Consider the following 24,614-nt stretch of genomic DNA (forward strand, 5'->3'; position numbering starts at 1 on the left):
CTAATGAATTCCTGTTGTTAATGAACCTTTTAGTTATAAAACATTTTCTATTGAAGTACAAAGCTGGCAATTATGACAGACTTAGGAGGCAGCTTGGGACAGTGCCATGGCTTTAGAAGCTACAAGGTAAGAATGTCAGTATTGTGTGAGAAGCTGTTAGGAATTATTTGAGAGTAGTATCAGACTGCACACCCAGGATCAGGAGGATAAACCAAGTGAGAGTTAAGTGGATGAGTAGCAATATAAAGTAGTGATATCAAATTAGCTAAGTAGGCCAACTAAAAAGAATTATTTTTTTCATTATGTAGCAAATAACAGGAAGTATATTTAAGAAGGGTAACTTTAATCAGTGCTAATGATAGGAAAGTCAAAGAAGCAGAAGAAATAGTTCAGTTAATAAATGGTTACTTTACAAAGGCGTATCATCCAGGCAGAGGTTTTGCAGTTGCAGATATGGTGACTAATGAGAGAATTGAAGGAGACAGACTAAACATGCTTAGCATATTGAAAAATATCAATGTGAATACAGACGTGACTGGATGGCATGTTGGCTTGTGTACAAGAGAAGTGGTAGCACCTATGACAAAGTTGTTTAACCTAAGTCTCAGGTCTGGCAAGATTCCAAATGAGTGGAAAGAGGATAAGATAGTTCCATTACATAAAGGAGGTTCCAAGGCAGACATAGCAAATTACAGACAAATTAGTACCTCAGAAGTGGTAGTTAAAGGTAAAATCCAGGAATGGATGGATAGGGATATGATACTCTACAGTGGCACTTTGGTTTCGTAAAAGGCAAGTCCTGCCTTAGTTATTCACTCACGTTTTATAACAGAGTGACAGCAGAATTAGACAAAGTAAATGGCCTGCAGTGTGATCCTGCTGGAATTTTCAAAGGCATTCAAAAAGAAAAATCCAGCAAGATCCTATTTATGTAATAAATAGGAGCAAATAGGAATGGATATGAAGCTGGTATGTGGATGGAGGTGAGTGACTGACATACACAAGAAAACAGTATATGGTGGAGTGGAATCTAGGAGAATAAGGGTGACTAGTGGAGTGCCTCGAGGCTTTGTGCTAGGGGCACTACTCTTTAATTTGTATATTAATGATATAAGGAATGATTTAAGGAGAAGATATTCAGTTGATTGCTGATGATGCAAAACTAAGAAACAGTTGATAAAGGTGATGTAGATATCGTTCATGATGAATTAAATAAATTGGAATTGCAAGCAAATATTGCAAAATGTAAGGTTATGCACTTTGGGATGAAAAGATTATGTAGTGTGCATCACACAAATCATTATTATTATTATTCGGGACGCCTCCAAGGAGTCCGAAGACTCGTCGCAGGAGGATACCTACTGTACAACTCTCCATCTCCACTACTACACTGAACCTTTACTACCAATCATAGTAGACTAATAGATACTAATAGATTGGAGGAAATTAGTAATGCCAGGGATTTGGGAGTAATTGTAGACAGTTTTGATGTTCAGAGGGCATATTGCAAAAGCTGGCAAAAGAACTTAACACACAAGTAAAGATAGTCAAAATAGATGTAATTTGGCTGATCTTTACAACTGTGCACAGATTTGCTTGGCACTAATGACTTGAGTCTCTTGGGGATCAGAAGAGGTTATCTGTCTTTGAAGATGGAAACTATGCTCACACTTTGTTGATAGGAAGAAAAGTAGCCACTAAATTATAATCCTTAAGACTTCTGGAAATGGGTTCCGAGATGCCAGAAATGTAAGGAGTTGGAACTCAACATATTGTTTCTTTCAGCTAGGATTATAGGAAATAAAAAGCTGTTGCATGGTCTGCAGTTTCAAGATTATTCCAAACTTCGCAAAGCTACAGGAATCAATCAAGTCCCAGGGGTGCTCATAATATTCTATTTCAATGCAGGCCTATCACTTGTCAATAATCAACTACGAGCTGCTAAATGTGAACTAGCTATTAATATACGTCTTTTTTTCTGACTTGCAGAATTTTATAACCTCAACTGTAGACCCCAACTTTCCAATATGGTTCTCATTGTTGCTAAACATTCTCTGTACTGTTCATTTAATAAACACAATTAACATTTAGATCATAAATTCAATTTCCTTGTCACAAAGCAAAGTGCACCACATACTGTTCCAGAAAAATGGATGGTAAACATCTTAGAATGCCCATTAACTGAAAGTGAAACCCTTATTTTTTTTCAAAAGGACACGATTTCTTCATAGTTCCTAAAAGGATACCGTATTTGGATTTCCTCTTTAACACTGAACGGAATTTTTTCACTATCTAGTGAGGATGCTAATAAACTTCATTTGGAAATTTCATCCATCCTACTGAAATCTAAGATTCCACCTACAAACATCACTTTAACTAAAATGAAAGTACTACAGTCCTTAAGATGCAACAGTCATCTCATTATTACTAAGTCTGACAAGGGGAATGCTACTGTTATGAATTCTGCTAATTATGAAAGAAAATTTGCTGTTTTATTACAGGATCGATCAATGTACCAAGAGCTGGATTATAATCCCACTAACAAACAACTTAGATAACTGAACTCTTTAATAGATGAAATTGTAAGCCTCGATGGAGACACCATAAAAAAACCTTAGAAGTTATTTTGCTTGAACCCCTAGGTTCTATGGTTTACCTAAGATACACAAGAAAGCCATTCCTCTTTATCCAATTGTCAGCTGTATAGATTCACTTGCTTACTGAATACCAAACTTTTTAGCACACCTATTGAAAACTCAGATTGGCAACTCCCACTCATTTATAAAATATTCTTCTGATTTTCTAGATGCAGATAGATAAAAAATGTTTCCCTACAGCCAATGATATAATAGTTAGTTTTGATATCAAATCTCTCTTCACAAATATTCTCTTGAGGATACACTACATCTGCTTTCAAAAGCATTTCCACAGGATATAGCAAAGCTATTCAACTTTGTTATGCACTCTGAATACTTCATTTGTCAGAATAATTTTTACAGTCAAGTTGAAGGAACTACAATGGGAAGTCCACTCTCCCCTGCACTTGCTAACTTTATTTAGAACACTTAGAAGACACCATTTTCCCAACCATACTCCTTCAGCCTTCATTTTGAGTTTGTTATATATAGACCCACAATGAAAACACATTACCTACTTTTTTATTCAACATGAACAATCTACATCCATGAATTAAATTTACTATGGAAATGGAAAAAGACAATAAATTGTTCTTTTTAGATATTCTACTCAACTATTACTTCATTTATCGAAAGCTTACTTTCACGTGAAAAACTTTGTTTGCATGTCAAGTAATTTCATGACTGGGCAATTCGTACGTAGCGGCTAATGACTTCACATCACTTGCCTTAGTATCCAATAATGAAATGCACATATCTTTACAGACATGTATAATGCCATGCAATATGGGAGGGTCACTACCAGACTGGTTTTTGTCAATAAAGGTCTTATCCGTGGGAGCCAGACCCAGAGGTGATACTAAGGTTGAAGTAATGCAGAAGTAATATTTTTATATACAAGTAGCCGAAAGGTGTTACATCTTATTACTAAAATACTCTGAATTAGAGATGGATGCTGAAAGATATGTGCATTGCATTATGGGATACTAAGGCAGGTGATGTGAAGCGGAGGAAATAAGAGATCTTGGAGTAATAGGATATGGATCAAAACTTGAGAGAAAAATTGAGGACAACACAACAAATTCTGGGTATGATACAAAGGATAGTAATGTGTAGAAGTAAGGAGGTTCCATTGTATAAAGCAGGGTTCGGGAACCTTTTTTTCTGCCAAGGGCCATTTGGATATTTATAACATCATTCACAGGCCATACAAAATTATCAACTTAAAAATTAGCCTGCTATATTTGGTCAAACATTTAATTAACTCACCTCTAATGTGATGGCTGGAACTGCTTTTCTTTGGTGAGGAGTGTGATTAGCTGGTATTGATGATGTTACTAATCGCAACTGCTTTTCCAGGTTTGCGTCGGTCAGTCTGGAGCACAGTCAACTCTTTGCAATGGTAAGTTTTGAAAAGAACTGCTCACAGCAGTAAGTTGTTCCGAACACAGATGCATATTTCAACGCATGTCTCCTCAAAGTGAAAAATTCATCATTGCTTTGCAGCTGAATGATTTCGTGTTATAGGTTATCAGGCACATCAGTTGGATCCACATTGAATGGCGTAGCAAAGATGTTCAATTCCTTTTTTTTTTACTTTTCACATCCTTGAATCTTTCATTAAATGCCTCAATTAGTTTTGCACATTCACCAGCATATTCAAGTGTCGTAGAAGGCTTTTGTCCTTCCAGAGTGGGGAAATGCACCGAGTTATTCCTTTCGAGTTGCACTTTCCACAGCCTTAATTTAGCTTCAAATGATTTCACATTTGAAAGCAGGGAGCTGAGAAGTTGGTTGGGGCCCTGCTGCTTGAAATACAGCTCAGAGAGGTACTTGGTAATGTCCACCTTGAAGGCTACTTGCTATCATTGAGTTCCCTGATAGGTTTCCCTTCATCTCCATGAACTGCTCAACTTCATCCTGCAGTTCCATGAGCATGTTCCTGTGACTCAGCCACTGCACTTCACAGTGATAAATCACCATACTCAGACTCAAGATCATTCAGTAACTCCTTAAACTGGTGGCTGTTAAACCCTCTCCTTTTGACAAAATTTATACATGACACTATTGTTGACATCACATTGCTGAGACGAAATGACTGTGCACAGAGACTTTCTTGGTGTATGATGCAGTCGCATATAATTAAATCACTTGGATCAAGACTGAGATGATTCAGTTCTTTCTTGACAAATGCAATTAACCCATTTTGTGAGCCAACGATGGCTGGAACTCCATCTGTAGTAAGGCTACTTAACTTTTCAAATGTTAGCTCAAGTTTCTCAATTGATAAAACAAGTCTCTCAAAAAGGTCCTCGCCTTTTGTAGTGCCATGCATGGCTTCCAGTGACAGCAGTCCTCTCGTGTGTCAAACTCTACAGTTATCCCATGAACAAAAACGGCCAGTTGAGCAGTATTTGTTATGTCCATTGTCTCTTCACAAGCTAGAGAGAAAAATTGGAAATCTCCTGCAGAATCCTTCAATTTTTTTTTCAATATCTTGTGCTAAGTCAGTAATCCGGTCTGAGATGGTTCTCTGAGACAAACTAGCACTCTGAAAAAATTTTACTTTGTCTGGTGCTAACAACTCCGCAGCAGCCACCATGCACTCTTTCACAAACTCTCCCTCTACATGACGCCTCAGCTTCTTTGTGATAGATCACTCACTATATAACTCATCTAAATAACATTGTCTCTGTCATAACGAGGCCTAGTGAAAGCAGCTTGTTACGATTCCAAACTCCGCTGAAGAGCATTAATCTTATCCAGATGCATTTGGCCTCCCAATTCATTGAGTTTAGCATGTTTTGAACTGTAATGACGCTCCAGATTGGCTTTTTTCATTACTGCTAACGCATCACCAAAAACTAGGTACACAGGTTTGCCTTTGACTTCAAAAAAAATAATCATTTGTACATTACTCTTGGAAAGATCAACATTCTGCATCAACTTTTCTTCTTTCTGGTCGCCATTTGTAGGATGTCACACCACTTAAGTTTTAACAACTATCCAGTGTGTGTGTGTGTGTCACCAGCGATGCGATTATTTTGCTTTGATCGCTGCTCTAATCCTGCATCTTGGATTTGGAACATATCCAATGTTTGTACCATCGAAGAAGCATACATGTCTGTCCCGTCATGTACTCTTATGTGTCCTGTCTATCCCATAATGGATGTTTCTTGCTTGTACCTCAAAATTTAAGTCATTATTATGATTCACTTAATATAAATTTATGTTGCTATCAAAAAAGTCCTAGATTTATTGAATTTTGATTCCTCCCTGTGGTCGCCTTGACAGGGCCAGATCAAATGATTTCACAGGCCGTTTAAGGTTAGCAGGCTGGATATTCCCCATTCCTAGTATAAAGGATTAGTCCACATATGAACTACTGTGCACAGATTTGGTCATCTCATTTTCAAAAGGATGAAGAAATATTGTGAAAGGGTCCAGAGGTGATTGACTAAGACAGTTTCTGGTCTCTGTGTGATGAGGCTTAATTAAGTGCTGTGAAGAATTCATGTTGGAGGTTTAATGGAATATTATCAGCACTGAGAAAGGATTAAAACTAATTTTAATACTTCCAATATTTCATCTCTGTCACAGAGATATCTTCAGGGATTACAAAAAACACTTTTTGTAACAACACACACACAAATATAATACAACAGTGAGTGAAACTAAAGTCCTATCTAGGTGGTGTGTCCTCTATGGGCATTTGTAGGTGGCCTAGGATGTAAAGAGGGATCTCTGATAATTAATGTTTCCCAAATTTTGGGAAGTTTAATGCAACCATATTTGTTTAAATTCGGTCGATTCCTGAGTGCAGAAGCAGATTCAAAGAATAGGCTTTCTTTTTTGAATTTACTATGGTGGAGCATGGTGGTGGTTTTTTTCCAGGAGAGCCTGTGGGTTGTATCCAAAGCATGGTTTGCAATGCCAGATTGACCTTAATGGTAATTGCAGATGTATGCCCTGTGTTCTTCTAACCGGATGGTTGCTGATCTGCCTGTCTGTCCGAAGTAAGCCAGGTTACAGGCATAAGTTACTCTATATACTCCAGGCACTGAGAGAGGAAGGAGCTGGTCTTTGGTGGAACGGATAAGGGTAGCAAGTTTATGGTGGGGGCTTAAAAGCTGTATGGAGGTTGTACTTTTGTTGGTTGTACTATATGGAGGTTGTAAAAGTAATAATAATAATAATAATGTAATAATAATAATACTGCAACGTGAACTGGGTAAAAATTTGTTTTCTAGTATCTTTTCTATCACTTTCCACTATTTGTGTCAGCATTGTGGTTCATGTATTTCATGATAATAAGTAAAGGACATGACGGTATAACAGACAACATACAAGCTATAAATTGGTACTTGTATTGCAGTTCTTATAATTTTTTTTATCACTTGTTGTTTATATTTTTTTTTTTATTTTTATTTTCACCCTATTTCACTTTCATAAACAAAACAAGAAAGGAAATTGACTACTTGCTACTATGTGTGTTTCTGACAGGTATCTTATTTCAGTGCTGTTTAAATCATAAAAGTTGACTGGTTTCTTTGCAAAAATAAAATTTTGTTGCACAACATATTTCTATGTATCAGTTAGCATCCTAAAGATGAAAATACACTAATTAACTTTAGCATTTAGTGATGAAAATTTAAGTGAATTTAACTCTTCCCCAACTTTATTCATTGCTTTCCATCACATATAAAACATCTGTTCATAGTATGCTTTTTTCCTCCCATCTTTTAACATACTGTCTTTTCTTGTTTGCTTCCATCCTCTCTCTTTCTCTCTCTCTCCCTCTCCACCCATCCCCTCTTTTTCATTGGTGAATTATAATTGTAAATTTAATACTTATTATTTTTTACTTATTACAAATAGAGGCCAGCACAATAAAAACTAAGAGACTTGGCATGGGCTGCTCAAAAATCTACAGTATCTTTTAATTTCAATTAGTTTTCCCTCTCTCCCTCCATATGCATTACTATGTAATGTACAAATCACAACCAATTTTAACAACAGTGATGTATATTGAATGATATAAGTTACTAACCTGCTAGTATTAATAACAATGGCAGTTGGCTTCATGAGATTAAAAGCTTTTGCATTCAATAAGTTTGCTGTTTCTTTAGAAAGGTTACACGTGGTCACTACAAAATCTGCTTCCTTTACAAGATCTTCAAATTCTGTATAAACAGCTCCCATTTCTTCAGCTTCAAGGAGAAATCAAATAAAACAAAAAATATATATTAAATTACATTAAAACACAAAAACAGCCTTAAAAATTACTGACAAAAACTTTGAATCTGAAAAAATTATTAAGTGGAGAAAATCTCGCATGAGGTCTTGAGTTATGAGTTCAAAATATTAGGAGCATTAATAATGGAATTATGCGGAAAACAAAACCTTCATCCATTCTCCTCAAGATCAGCTTTATCTTCTTGCATATCCTGGAATGTATAAAATTTCTTGTGCTCGAAGCTTTAGTCTACTTAGGACAGACTGGTAGATCTACTTTGAACATAAAAACTACACCTGTAGTTTTTATGTTCTGCATGGCATGTCAGGACTGGCAGGCCATGCTCTGAATATTCCTTCACACAATATTAAATGTAAGAAGATAAGTATGTTACATAGAAGTTGCTATAGGTCTGAGAGGAATTTTAAGAATCTGCATTAACTATGAAACACTTTCTTAACCTCACTAAGAATGGCTCCATTAAATTCTCCAAATTAACTTCATGGTTATCCTATCCTATAGGGATAGGATAACCATGTTAGAAGATTAGTTCCTTATCAGCTACAATCTAATAGAGAGCTGTTTAATTAGTAAATTGATAGATACGATTATCATGCACATGGCCCCCATAAAGAGGAAGATGGCGTCCAGGTCGCCATCTTTTTCTAAAAATTTTAATTTAAAGGATTTGATTCGGTGTACCGTTTGCAAAATGTATGCATTGAGGAGAGTGGTTGGACTCTGGTTAAACAACGATAGTGGAGTGAATGTGTGCAGAAAGTGTAAGGAACGTGAGGATTTAAAGGGTGTTTCAGGTCATGAGAGTGATATCGTTGTTGAAAGTCAGAATCTAGAAAATAGTGATATTTGCGAGGTAGTACCAGATAGCTGTGAGAGTGGCATTGAAAGTAAGAATGAAGGTAAACATACAGAACGAATGAATGAATTATCGGAGATTAAGAATGATGAGACTGATGCAATGAGTGAATTAGCTAGGTTAGGCAGAGTGATACACAGGGCAAACCGACAGCTGGAGCATTGGCAAAAATGTTTACCGAGCGTAGCGACTGATAAAGGGCAAAAGTATGATAGAAAAAATAAGAGTATGATAGTGAGTGTAGACAAAATGAAAGAGCGAAGTATTGTATGGAGATTCCTTAGTAAGAGGTGTGTTAGTTGAGAGTTTAACAAAATCGTACCAACCTGGTGCGAACGTTAAGGATGTAAGCGAGTCAATTAGAATGCAAAACCAGTGGGTGAAAGAATTGATAGTGGTAGCAGGTACAAATGATTTGAAAGGAGACAAAATGACCATGAGTGAGGATGTGAAGGAATTGCTTGAGGTAGCAAAAGAGAAGAGTGAGAGAGTTAGGATGGTGAGTCTGTTGCCGCGATATGACAGCGAAGAGTATAGACGGAGGGCCATAATTGCAAATGACTTTATATGTGAATTATGCAGGATGAGTGGTGTGGAACAAAATATACAGTTAGGTGCTGCTATCGACCAGGTGATGGAATAGATGGTGGAGATAGCATGCATAAGCAAATAGAAGAAATGAGTGGAAGGAGGGTAATTATTATGGGTGATTTCATCGATGGTAACATTGATTCGAAGGAGGAGAGGACACATGAGAGGAAGGAATTGGATTTTATGCAATTATTAAGGAATAACTATCTGCGATAGCATGTAATGGAAAATATTAGGGGGTCAGACAGTGCTTGACCTAGTAATTGCATCTTAGAATTTGGCTGTAATGAATATGAGAGCCAAATTGCCACCAATTGGTGAGAGTGATCATACGGTCTTGACTTGGGAGGTAGCTAAAGGTGTGGAATTTACAATTAAGACAGGGTACATGTGGAATTATTGGGCTGGTAAGTATGACAAGCTTAGGAGTTTGATTGGTTCAGTGCCATGGCATGTAAAACTGCAAGGGCTAGATGTTGATAGTGCATGGGAGGCGGTTCAGAAGTGTTTGCATGAAGTAATCGCCGACTGTATACCTAGAGTCCGAATTTGTAGATGTGTGGAGTGAGTTCAATGGGCTAAAGGATTTATATAAGATGGATGGTTTACATTTGAATGGATTTGGTGTACGGAGACTTGAAAAGGTGTTATCGAATGTAGTGAAAGTGGATGTGCAGAATGGAGACAGTTGAGTGTATGAATGTGTGTAATATGCCCAAGTGAGTACAAAAGTCTACGAATCAGAATAGGATAGTTAATATAAGGCATCAAAATAGGGATGGGACAAATGGGCTTCTGCAATTCATGTATACTAATGCCAGAAGTATTAGGAACAAGAATGAAGAATTTTTGGCCTTGGTTGCCACTTCCAGGCCACAGGTAATTGGCATTAGTGAAACATGGCTGACAGAGGATGATATAGCTAGTGGGATTGAATGCGAGGGATATAGTGTGTTCAGGAGTGACAGGGAGAATAAAATGGGGGGGGGGATGAGTGTTATTGATGATAGCTGATGAGCTACAGCCAAGGAGAATAGAAGTGGAACTGCAGGATAGAGAAAAGAGCACATATGAGGCCATTTGATGTGAGACTGAAACTAGCAGAACAAAATATACAGTTGGGTGTATACTAGTGGGATTGAATGCGAGGGATATAGTGTGTTCAGGAGTGACAGGGAGAATAAAATGGGGGGGGGGATGAGTGTTATTGATGATAGCTGATGAGCTACAGCCAAGGAGAATAGAAGTGGAACTGCAGGATAGAGAAAAGAGCACATATGAGGCCATTTGGTGTGAGACTGAAACTAGCAGAACAAAATATACAGTTGGGTGCTGCTATAGACCAGGTGATGGAATAGATCATAGGTTCCCAAAGTGGGTGCTGAAGCCTTCTAGGGGGGCTATAGTGGGATCAGAAGCATTTGGGGGTGTTCAGGTGGTCTAGGAGTCGGTGGCTCTTTATAGAAGAAAATAATAATATATATTTAAAAATTAATTATTTTCGTGATTTCGTGATTAGATAATCATTTAAAATTTAAATATTGCATTTTAATTCATCTTATGCCCATCTTACACGATCAATTTTTTTTTATCAATTTTCTATTTCAATTATTTAATCATTTGAAAATGTCAGATAGAAATATATGTCAATGAGAAAATAGAGCATGTATATATGTCTGTATAATAGGTTATGTTTACAGTAGCAAATATATTCGTTATATTTCATTTCAAAATATATATAAAATATATAAAACTACTTTTCTAATTGATTTGTACAAAAATAAACCCAATTTTATATAATTTAATATTACAAGTAAAAATAATAATGGCAAGAAAGAAATAAAATCGTAAATTTTAGTTAGCCTAGTTAGTACTAACTTATATTTTATTAATTATTATTTATAATTATTCGGACAATGTCGTGGTCGGAAGAACCAAATGCGCTTGCGTGTAAATAAAAAATTGAACGTGTCATACAGGATATTTTAACTTCTATTTTTTAAATACTTAAAAAATGTATTCATTTTTTTGTTATTGTAAAAATTGATCGTGCCATACAGGCTTTAGTCTATCCACACAGCAGACGAGTCTTAACTAGTAGTATGTCAGTCAACTATTACGTAGGTAATTCACTCAATTCTGCATGTTTTGACAGGAATATGGGTGCTTGCAGTGACTTGTTCAAAGCACGAGTACGATGGTATCACAAACAAGTCAATGCATGCAAGTCAATTCGGGCTAGATTTCAAATCTATAAATACCAGTGGTTTAGAAACAAGTTTCATTATTTTTTGTGTGCTTTGCCAACAATCATCAGTCGAAAGTGTGATAGATAAAAGGAGTGTAAATTAAATCTTTAATTTTGTGAATATTTTTGCAAATTTTATTACTTCATTATGCTTGAATATAAGAAGAAATGTCGACAGTAGTATCGAGTATTTGAAATATGGTTTTATTCAGTCTCCTATGAACCAATTATTACCCATGTGCTTGAGTTGCCAAAGTGTTTTCAAATGAAGCAATGAAGCCTTCTAGGCTACAAGAACATTTGACTAAAATGCATGCTGACAAAAAAAATAAAGATTTGTCCTATTTTCAAGTACTAGAAGAAAAATATTTTAAACGTCTAACTATATCAAAACTTTTTACGTCATCCACTAAACAAGATAATGACGGATTACAAGCTTCTTATAATATTTCATAAAAGATCCTTTCTCACATGTAAGCACAGTAGGATCATTAAATTTAGAAGTGCAACTCATAGAACGCATAACAAATGAAGAACTAAAAATAAATTTCAAAACTGGATACATACCAAGAGTTCTGGCTTCAAAAATCAATACCCACACTGTACCCGAATTATGGGAAATAGTGCAGAAATTTTTAATTGCATTTCCATCTTCTTATTTGGCTGAGCATGGGTTTAGTACCGTAGTGAATTTACTATCTAAGAAAAGGAACCAATTGCGTATAACTGAGCGTGGCAATTTACAACTGTTTATAATGAAAGTTGAACCCGATATTAACAAACTTTTAAAAATGCACCAGGCTCATCCTTCACATTAATTTATTTTTCTTTGTATTTTTACTTTGAAAGTTCGAAATAAACCATCTAATACATTTGATGGTGTTTTAATTATTGCAATAAGATTCTTACTAATGTAATGCAATCTCTTAATATGTATTCCGAATTTTCATATTTAAACCATTGTACGAAACTTCACATTAATTTGTTATTTTTGCTTTGTATTTTTACTTTATAAGTTAGAAATAATTTTGTAATATATTTAATGGTGTTTTAATTATTACAATAAGATTCTTACTAATGCAATGCAATCTCTTAATTGTATTCCACATTTTCATATTTAAACCACTGTATGAAACTGTGCGTAATGTTATTCGAGCATACATTTTAAAATCTTTACATATGGGCTACGTTTCACCAAAATCGGTATAGCAATATGTGCTTCATCTTGAACTATGTTCAAGATGAAGCACATATTGGCCACTTCTTTTAAAAAATTTAAAGGCATAAACAGTAATGTATCATTAGTTGCTATTTACGTCAAAAATATCAAATGGCTTGAATGCGGAAAACTGTTATAATGGGGGGGCGTTACAAAATTGATGTCTAGCAAAGTGGGCGGTGGCCCGAAAAAGTTTGGGAACCTATGGAATAGATGGTGGAGATAGTATGCATAAGCAAATAGAAGAAATGAGTGGAAGAAGGGTAATTATTATGGGTGATAAAATGATAAGGAACCATCTGGAAGACGTGTGATAAGTGTATCCAGGAAGGGCAGACAGTTGTTGGCTTCCAGTTCCATAATAAAGTGGATTTTTGGATGTTGGCTATTTAAATGTGCTAAGAATGTTTTCAATGTCTCTGGGCCTTGTGGCCAAATAGCAAGCACATCGTCAACATAGCGTAGCCAAAGTGTTGGTTTGAGAGTGGCTGTATTGATTGCTTGTTTTTCCAGGTGTTCTTCCAGATGGTTCCTTATCATTTTCAGTTTTTAGAAAACCCACGCATACAGGTAGATACTTACACGAACAATCACACCATCATCCTTCTCAACAATATGGCATATTAAAAACGCTAACCCATAGAGCGAGAGCAATCTGTTCCAATGACAAGGCTCTTACTGCTGAACTGACTCACGCCACACCTTCTTGGCCAACGGCTACAATTCACATAAAATAAACAAAATACTAAACACTCTTAAGAAACCCCTCCCACCATCCACCACAGAGAACTACAACAAAACAGTCACCATCCCTTACATTAAAGGCACATCCGAAAAGATCTCAAGAATTCTCAATAAACATAAACTACGCACTACATTCAGACCATGTAGCAAATTAGCTACCCTCATCCGCTCACCCAAGGACAGCATTCCTCCTTTATCACATCCAGGAGTCTACCAAGTACCCTGCTCGTGTAATCAAGCCTACTACGGTCAAACAGGAAGAACTGTGAACATCCGCATCAGCGAACATAAAAGATATGTCCGGAATTATCATTATGGGAAGTCGGGCCTAGCAGACCATGCTCTGGATACCCCTGCACACAGGATCAACTGGAAAAACACAAAAGTACTACACAGAAACCCGTATAAATCAGAGAGATTGTTTTCTTAGAGGCAACAGAAGCCCTAAAACACACTCCAAATCTCAACAAATATGGCTGTATTAACTTGCCGAAGATCTGGGAGACAGTCATATTAAGAAAAAACTAGCACTTCTCTAGGACTCTAGTAATATGTGATAGCTCTGTTTTTTTTTTTTTTTTCTCAGATAGAGGGTGCCAAAATCAGGACTCTGGTCTTTGTGTTGCTGCTACAATTTTGTTTAAGTACACCATGTTGTTATAGTCTCGCATATTGTGACAAACAGTGTTTTTGTGCTCTGAAGATGCTGGTTATAACACCAGCGAAATATCAGCAATAAGTTAATAAATTAATTATTTACTTAGTTTCTGAGCCTGTGTAGCTCAGTGGATGTGGCGTTTGCACACCACCGCGCTTGGCCGCACGAAGGAAGACTTCATTTCGAGTCTAGTCGGCGACTAGAGGAAATTTTTCTAAGCCTTTTTTGACCGGTTCCTGAGTTAGTCGATCTCTGGCACAGGCAAGCAGGTTTTTCCTCCCGGAAACTCGGGTTTTTCATCCTGTAAACTCAAGAAAATCGATCGTAGAACCCACATTATTTCAGACATTAAATATATTGTGTTAGGGATGAGATGGCAGCACATTTGAGCCATCTCCCTTCACTGCGTACCGCTTAATTAGTGATAGCTTTGGGCCATCTGTCTCTGATTGGGTACCAGTGGAGATTGAACTGCCTACTCAGTCTCCAAAAGTTAGATAGGGCTAAATGGCCTCGCCTACTCCCGTATACGGGAATAAAAAGGCGTTAGCTGATTTTTTTTTTTTTTTACTTAGTTTCTGTGTTCTATTATATACCGTTAAAATAATAAACAACATGTTCGACGAACACATAAGTCTGTCCACACGTTTATCTGGTACTACCTCGTAAATATCACTATTTTCTAGATTCTCATTCTCGACAACGATACTCTCTCGACCTGAAACCCTCATTAAATCCTCACATTCTTTACACTTTCTGCACACATTCACTCCACTATTGTTGTTTAACCAGACTCCAACCGCTCTCCTCAATGCATATATTTTGCAAAAGGTACACTGAGAATCAAATCTTTTAAATTAAAATTTTTAGACAAAGATGGTGGGTTGGACGCCATCTTTGTTGTATTCCTCTTTACGGGGACCATGTGCGCAATAATCGTATCTATCAATTTATTATTTAAAATACTCAGGAAACACCCAAAAATCACCCAGACATGCTAAAATATGAAAAGTAAACAATACTATATAAATTCACCAATTTATTTTTTACTCAAAATGACACTTATTTGTTCAGGAGCTCTCCACAAACACTACCAAACATTACTATGAAGCACAGTTATGAATGACCTAGCAAATAAAAGAAAGGATGACTTGGTAAAAATAGAAAAGTGCAGTACCAGCAGCAGAAATCAGTTAATCGGGTCAAGAAAAATCTCAGAGAGTTCTTCTAACATGTGACTAAAAGAAGAAAGAATGATTAGGACTGGATGATATTTGTTAGCAGTTTGACAGAATGGGTGTAACCACTGTGGAGGATACAGTTGAGATATTTAATACAATTTGTCAAATACGTCATCCATGATGAATTACAATCTAGAATTGGATTATGAATGGCAGGAGTCTTAAAGGGAGATCCGTTTTTGAAATATTTATGTGTTACAAGAAATGTAATGGAGATTAGAGAGCATATATAATGATGTATTTATATTTTGCAAAGCTCTTAAGTAAACTGACATATGACAATATGTTAATTTAACAAGAATAGACGATGTTAGAATACAGATTAGCATAATATAGGCAACTGGCTGCCAAAGAGGATTTAGCACTACAGGGTAGTAGTAGAACACCCATATGAGTGGAGTGGATTTGATAGATGAAAGGACTTATATATTCCTAATGGACTACATTTAAATAGTTTTGGAGTTAGATGTTTGAAAAAAGTGTTGTTTACTGAGAGTTCAGAAGTGAAAAACCAAGGAAACTAGAGATATTAAGAAGGGTGTTAGATCCTGAATGAAAGATTTTCTAGGAAGTTGTTCATTCAGAATCAAACATGAAAATTCTAACCAATTTAAGATAATACCTGCACACCAGCAGAAAGATCTGGTTTGCTGTATAAGAGAATGTGTATTAATATGTGAATTGTATTAGAAATATTTGTAGTCAAAAAACAGAAAACTAAATTAGAGAATTATGTCAGATTAATGATTCTATGTAAAAGAAATATTAGCTTAAATTTGTGTTCTATTAAGCTATCTCAATTAACTTAAAGCGCCAGACAGGTAATGAGTAACAGTGCAAAGGTCGCATCTGAAACACACGTATCGGTCGTAACGGCGGAGGCTACAGTGTACGCAGAAAATAACGTAAGCGTGCTTTCCTCGAAGACAGCACCTAACAGCAATAGGGAGAGTAAGGATCATCTTAAGGGCATTAAAACTAAGAGTCGTGCAAAAAGGAAGGGGGCTAGAAGGCAATGCACGCCATATTACAGGGCTTTTTGTTCTGGATTTCATCTCGAGGATTCTTGACCGGTGGTCGGAGAAAGGACGAGCCAGGGTTCTATGATGTCGGACAGCGGGCCGTTTTCCTGATTATGCTGAACAAGATTCCACGCGGAGCTGTACGCAAATCATCAGCCTATGAAGAATTGTGCAAGTCGCTGGATGTCCCATTGGAAAGGAGCAGAGATAGCCCTCAGTCGTGGAAGAAAAAAGTTCAAGTCTGGCAACAGTAGAAAGGACGATGTAGCCATAAGCCTGGTGCTGAAATAGCTGATCGAAGGATGACCAGAACAACACGTGGTAGTTAACAGACCTTCGGAAAGAACTGGGTAATGTAGAGATCTTTGTTATTGGTTACGGAAGTGATAGAAGATAGAAACTTGTGTTTGATTAAGTTATGTGGGCAATCCTCAGAGAACTTTGATAAGATTTTGTATTTTGAGATAGCAAATTCTGTTGAACAAGGAATTGTCAGGAATGAATCTAATTGTATGTGACTGAAGTAATAAGTGTATTTGTTTAGTAGATAACCTTGTAATTGAGATTGCAACAAGTTGTGTAATATGTCTTTATGAATAGCATGCATGAGAGGATCTTAATTTAGTGTAATATTGTCATTGCTTTCTATTGTTTTGTGTGATTAACATTTTGATCTATCTGAGTGCATTTGATTAATTTAGAATTGTTTAATTATCTTAGCAAGAGATTCAGAAGTTTTAGTATTTTGATTCAATTTAGTTGTAATTGTCATTTAGTTCCAATAAACATGTTTTATTGCACATGCCTGAATTTGAGATATCAAATTACCACTTATAAAATTAGAACCATAGAGGGAGAAATTTTAGATATATATGTGTTTGAGTAATAGATCATTGGTCACGACTGCAATAGTACCGATATCTATTTAAGTGTGTGTTAGAGTGAATGCCAATGAATCTAGGAATATTTTCCTGAACTTGAATAAATTCCTGTTATAGGATACTGGCTGGTGCAGTATAAATATAAATTTGCCAGTATCAGAAAAGGAAATATCCCTAGGTAGAATCTAGTTAGGTTACACATAAGAAAAGATAACAGAGGTTAAAGAAGTATATAAGTTAAGAAATTAGAAAGATCCAACGACATAACAAGGGGGAGGAGAGCAATCAAGCATGTGCATAAATTATAAATGACTGTACATACATAAATGATTATGCAATGCTGAATGTGATTTTAAAGGATTCTGATTCAAATAGGTTGGCAATGACATTACATAAGGGTAATTGTGGATAAAGGGGGGTGGGTGAAATACATGCACACAAAAGCAAGGAGTATCACGAATAAGAATGAAGAGTTTTTGATGGTCAGTTTAAATTGGCCAAAAATTATAGGCATTGGTAAGATTTGGTTGACAGAACATAATATAGTTACAGGAATAGAATATAAAAGGTACTGTATATTCATGGAGGATAGAGGGACTAGGACAGGAGGTGGGATATTTCTAACAATAGCTGAAGAACTACAAGCAACAAAATTAGAAGTTCAAGAGGATTTTAGGTCTTGGGGGAGATGATTCATCTGAAGCTGTCTGGTTTGACATACAGGCCAATAGGGTAAAATATATTGTTGGGTTGCTGTTATAGACCAAGCAGTCTACAGGAAGATGTAGATGTCATGCATCAGCAGATTAGCAAAATGAGTGCAAGACGCACAATTAATATGGGAGACTTTAATTATGGCGACATAGATTGGAGGGAGGAAAGGTGGCATGGCAAGATGAAACTGAAATTTATACTGTTGTTTTAATCTGTTGCTAAGGGACAATTACATGAAAGCACATGTTAAAGAAGGGGACAAGAGGTTTGAGAGTGTTGGCTCTGATAATAGCATCAGAAGATATAACCATAACCAAGATAGATGCTCTGCCTCCAATTATTATGTGACACCTCCAAGGAGTCCAAAGACTCATTGAGAGAAATAGCACCTACTCTACAGCTCTCCGTCTCCACCATTCAATCCACCAACTACAGCAAACTGCATAATCTATACCAATGCCATCTAATGTCCATCACCACTAGTATTTTCACAGACAATCGACATCCATGTCCATGGCAGAATTCAAACACACAGCCTTTTGGCTGGAGAGCAGATATGATAACCACTCAGACAACCAGGCTGGCAATGGGGAGAGTGACCATGTAGTCTTATTCTGGGAAGTTGCTAACATGTTGAATTCTTTCTCAAGGGTTTATGTTAAACTATAAAGCTGGTAATCATGACACACTTAGGAGTCATCTTGGAGAAGTGCCATGGCTTGAGAAGCCACAAGGAAAGAATGTCAGTAGAGCATGGGAAGCAGTCAGTGACTGATTGAGAAAAGCAGTATCAGACTACATAGTCAAGGTCAGAAGGATAAACCAAGTGGGGATTAAGTGGAGGAGTAGAGATATGAAGCAAGAGCTGCAAAAAAAAAAAAAAAAAAAAGAAAACACCGTGGCAGGAATAAAAAGAAAAGGTGATCAGCATACTCATGAGCAGTACATCCCATGGAGTCAAAGACTCATCTAGAAGATCCTTTTGTGATACACACAGGCTCATCATACCATGCCTTAAACACACTCAAATTTTTTGCAGATGCCACCCTCTCAGACAGGGCATTCCAATCATTCACAACTCTGCATGCAAAGAATCTTCTTCTCACTCACCTGCTCACACCCTCCTTATACAGCTTCTAGGAATGAACTCTGGTTCTCACCTGATCTCCCACCATTTTCTGTAAAACCTCTTCAACACTGATCCAATAACAATCCTCTTACTAACATGCTTAATCAGGGCCTTATACAGTGAAATAAGAATTTCCTTACCTGTCCTCCACTCCTTGCCAGAATTTATCGTGTTGTCCTCCCAATTTTGTCAATGTGTCCTCTAAATTTTAGATCCTTATCCGCTATCACCCCAAGATTTATTTCCTCCATCTCCAACAATATATATATATCCCCAACAAGCATCAATTCTACATTCCATCTTTGTTTCCCTAATTTTACAACCTTGCATTTTGCAATATTGAACTGGCATCCCCCAATCCTGTTGCTATACAGTGATCATGAATGAACTCTAGGTCTCACCTGATCTCCCACCATTTTCTGTAAAACCTCTTCAACACTGATCCTATAACAATCCCCTTACTAACATGCTTAATCAGCGCCTTATACAGTGAAATAAGAATTTCCTTACCTGTCCTCCACCCCTTGCCAGAATTTATTGGTTGTCCTCCCAATTTTGTCAATGTGTCCTCTAAATTTTAGATCCTTATCCACTATCACCCCAAGATTTATTTCCTCCATCTCCAACAATATATATATATCCCAACAAGCATCAATTCTACATTCCATCTTTGTTTCCCTAATTTTACAACCTTGCATTTTGCAACATTGAACTGGCATCCCCCAATCCTGTGCCTATTCACTCAATCTATTCAACATCTTCTCTACTCTTCATAGTTCGTCCTGACTTTGTATCATCTGCAAACAACTGAATATCCCCATCCAAATCTTCACCAATATCATTAACACAGGTTCAACAGCAATGGCTCCAAAACAGAACCCTGAGGCACACCACAAGTGACTTTCCTCTTCCAGGTTATTCCTCCCACATACACAACTTGCTGATATCTATCAGATAACCAGTCTCCAATCCAATGCACTAATCTAACATCCAACCCATCCGCTCTAGTTTGAGTATCAACTAATCATGCAGTAATCTATCAAACCTCAGCAAACTCTAAGTATACTACTGTGTATCTCTCTCCTCTGCCCAATGAAGCTGTCATCACCTTACTGTAATAAGTAGAAGTGCCATGGCTTCTCAAGCCATGGCACTTCTACAAGGAAAGAATGTCAGTAGAGCATGAGAAGCAGTCAGTGACTGAATGAGAAAAGTATGACCTCCCTTTTGCAAATCCATGCTGTCTAGCAATATCCTTGTTGTCAACTTAATTCTGGATCCTGATTCTGACAAGCCTCTTCAACACCTTAAGCACAACATCTGATACATAGATAGGCCTATAATTTGATGCTTGATTTCTATCATCTCCCTTATGAAGCGGTTCGAATTTGCCCTTCTATCACTCCTTTGGAACTTGACCCAGTGCAAGAGTCGTATTAAAATAATATGTTAAGGCACATGCCAACTACCTGGCATATTCATTCCAAATACGTGGTAATATATATTATCAAGTCTCACAGCCTCATTAACATCAAGTTTGCTCAATTCCCCATATACCTCTTGCTCACTTATAGTCAGTCTCTATTCCTAATCATCAACTGCTCTCAAACTCTCCATGATGTCACATTCACAAGAATGAAAGACCTTTATGAACTGCTCATTAAACATCTCCACTACATCTTCTACAGCAGATGTTCTTATATCATTTTCTCCATTCAGTGTCATTATTATTTTTTTTTTTTGCTGGTTATACATCGAAAAAACTCCCTAAGATTCTTTTTGCCTTAATTTGCTTACTTCTGTTCATACTTCACTTTTGATACCTTTATCAACCAAGTCACCCCCTGACTGTTGTTTGTAATCCTCATCGAACTGATTATTACCAATCCTCTTATGTTGTATCCATAATGCCTATTTCCTCTGTATCTTATGCTTAATCTCTTCATTCAACCATTTCACACCTATCTTATTTAACCTTCTCACCCTGGGAATACATTTAGCATTGCTTCTACTAGACAGTTCTTAAATATTTCCAAAGCTATACTGATCTCCTTTCCAGATAACTCCTCATTTCATAATACACCTGCAAGCTGTCTCCTGAGCTCTTCACAATCATAAACCATGAATTTCCACATGTACCCTTTCCTTGCAAAGGTACTCAACACTGCTGGCAACCACTCAGATAATCACTTCATGGTCACTCTCACCAACTGGAGGTTGATTTGACATCTCATTTATAATAACATCCTCTGATGAGATAATCAAATGCCGTGTGCCCTCTGTTACATACTGTCTGAGGAAGGTGTCCCTCAAAATCTCAAGAAACTCATTTTCTTTACTTCCAGTTGCTATCTCATCATATCAATCTATATTGCCATAATTAAAATCACCCATAATGATCACCCTTTTCTTATTGCTTGGCTAATTTGTTTATACACTTCATAGTCACTACCAGGTCTATGACAACATCCAACAAAGTATTTCATTCTATTCACCTCTATCTTACACCAGACTACCTCAAAACCAGTGACACTATATCCCTCTTGAATATCTACCTTGTATGGATATAACCCTTCCATCTCTATTCCAGTCAAGATGTCATCCTCATCCAACCATGTCTCACTTATTCCAACAATTCTTGCATGAACAGACTCAATTTATGCAACCATTTCATTTGCCTTCTTTCTTACACTTCTAGCATTTGCATACAAATATACAACTCATTCCTGGATCTACAACTAGTTCCACTGCTGCTACTTATTTGATGTGACTTCTCCATGCTTAACTTGAGCCATTTCTTTTTCTCTTTATTCATCTTAGAACTTTCTTCAAATCCAACTGTATTTCCTTCATTCCAGGTCATCCCCTTCCAATTTTTTTGTCTGGACATACTCCAGATGTAGAGGAGAAATACTCATGCTGTATTTCTCCTGTACATCTGGAGCCTCCCTGTTTCCATATCTGTCTTGCCCACCTGCTCTCTCTCTCTCTCTCTCATTCTCTATATTCATGCCACTCGCGTCTTCATTCATAACCACCTCTTTAATCTCTCTGTCTTATTCTCCCATTCTTCAACATCACTTGCCACTTGATCAGATTCATTCTCTCCACTCACTTCTCTACCTCCCAGCAGATGTCTGTCTAAGTGGCTCACACCAAAACCATTCATATGCAGTCCATCACTTTTATGCAGTCCACCCTGCAAGCTCATTCTACACATTAAAAAACCACACTCCTTTCTCCTCACACATTTCTGCTAAAGTATCATTCATAATCCTTATCTCACCACTGTCATACCTGGGCAACGTACTTATTACCTTTCATATCACGCTATTATCTTTTATCACTCTCAACAACCTCCTGATATTCAATTTGATGTGTTCTTTGTTCCCAATCAAGTCTTTTTTTCCTATTACAACTGCCTACTCCTTTGCTCACTTAATTCTCATATTCAGTGCCTCATCACTCTACTCATTCTACCTCCAGAGAAACAAACTTTGTGCATCCTTTCATCCAGCACACCTCTCATAATTGAATCACCATACAATGCCACTCACAAGTCTTTCGTTACATTTTTTATACCAATATTATTTGTTTTCACCATTTTTGCTCTTTCATAAGTATCTTGAATTCTGTTAACTTAATTCTGTATCCACTTCATCTCTTGCCTCATCTTAACCAACTCAACTTTCAAAATCTTGCATAACATTTTCCCTCTCATTCACACTCAATTTTGATGCCAGTCATACAAGCTTGTTCGCAGTCAACATTGCTTGCAACCTTACCTTTAACTGCACTTTGTTTTTTTAACTTCCACTACATTCGTCATTCTTACCATTAATTGTTAAGTTTATCAGATCACTCATTCTCTTTTTCAAAACTTTTTCACCATTTTTTCGCTGCTCTTTTACACCCTCCCTCTTTTCTATCAGACAAGCATCCATCCTCCTCACAGCATTCTTGCTACTAAACACTTTCAGTTATCAACACATTAGCACTTATTAAGTCCTCATTCAGCTCACACTTTGCACACATCCACCATCCAATCACCTTAAATATCCATAATTAATTTATCTGTATAATTGAACGAATGTTTATAGCAACACCTCACATTTTATGAAACAATTGAAATCCAAATTAAATTCCTGCATGGATAAAGCCACTGCCACCAACTTTCCTTAACTGGTTTGAGAGAAAATTAGCTAAGCAGACCAAAGTAAACCCAAAAGAGTTTTTTTGTTATGTAGCAAATAAGAAGAAAAATTACTATGATAGGATGACTTTAAACAATGCTCATGGTAGGAAGGTGACAGTGGCAAAAGAAATAGTTGAGTTACTGAGTAATCATTTTACAGTTGCTGATGTGACAGAGATGCATATGAAAGTTGAAGTAAATAAAGAGAACACAACAGTGGGACTGGATGGCATGTCAGCCCACATATTGTGTGAATGTGCAGAGAATTGGCATTGCCTCTGACAAAGTTGTACAACGTAAGTCTCGGGTCTGGCAGGGTTCAGGTGAGGGAAAGAGAATAAGATAGTTCCATTGCATTAAAGGTGGCTCCAAGACAGAGGAAGCATTCTATAGACTAATTAATATATCAGGAGTGGTAGTTCAAATATTGGAAAAGTTGGTTAAAGGTAAAATTTTGGTAGACGGGGATGTGATACTCTATAGTGGGCATCACCGCTTTGTAAAAGATAGGTCCTGTCTCACTAATTTATTCATATTTTATAATGGAAATAGTTACACCATGATACTACCTGACTTTGCAAAGGCATTTGACAGTATACGACATGGAAGACTATTACAAAATGTTGGAGCAAATGGGAACGAATATGAAGCTAATAGCAAAGGTTACTGACAGACAGACACACCAGAGAGCAGTATATGATGGAATGGAATCAAGGAGAATCAGGGTGACTAGTGGAGTACCTCAGGGTTCTGTACTAGAACCACTGCTCTTTAATTTGTAAAATGATATAGGGAAAGATTTAAAAGGGAATATTAAGTTGTTTGTTGATGATGTAAAACTGGGGAGAAAATAGGAACATAGTTGATAAAGATGATGTAGATATCCTACAGGATGATTTAAATAAATTGACATTATGGGCAAAGGATAATGGTTATTAATTTAATTTTGCAAAATATAAGGTTATGCACTTTGTGTTGAAAACATTACATATCATATTGATGCTATCAGATTGCAGGAATTTGATGAGGCTAAAGATTTATTGATAATGGTGAACAGAGTTGGTTCAGAGGGCATATTGCAAAAGTTAGTAAAATAGCTCAAAATATTATCTGGATGTTGAAAAAACATGCTAACAAGTAAAGAAAGAGAAGTTCTTATCCCTCTTGGCTATAATTTGGTTGCATCTTGAGGACTGTGCACAGATTTGGTCACTTGGGTTTCT

The 24,614-nt window shown here is 36.8% G+C and overlaps 1 protein-coding gene across 1 annotated transcript in view; it reads right to left on the reverse strand.

Annotated features, from left to right (window-relative positions):
• The window catches only part of LOC150110306 (glyoxylate reductase/hydroxypyruvate reductase-like), a 207,802-nt gene that overhangs the window by 57,699 nt on the left and 125,489 nt on the right, over positions 1 to 24,614 (reverse strand). The window contains exon 7 of the mRNA XM_090392751.1: positions 7,687 to 7,846. Within this exon, the coding sequence (XP_090248877.1) occupies positions 7,687 to 7,846 (160 nt within the window). The remainder of the gene's footprint in view (positions 1 to 7,686; positions 7,847 to 24,614) is intronic.

The sequence above is a fragment of the Typopeltis vanoorti genome, chromosome 1 (genome assembly GCF_054136105.1).
Source record: "Typopeltis vanoorti isolate ZY-2024b chromosome 1, IOZ_Tvanoo_1.0, whole genome shotgun sequence".
Taxonomy (NCBI): domain Eukaryota; kingdom Metazoa; phylum Arthropoda; class Arachnida; order Uropygi; family Thelyphonidae; genus Typopeltis; species Typopeltis vanoorti.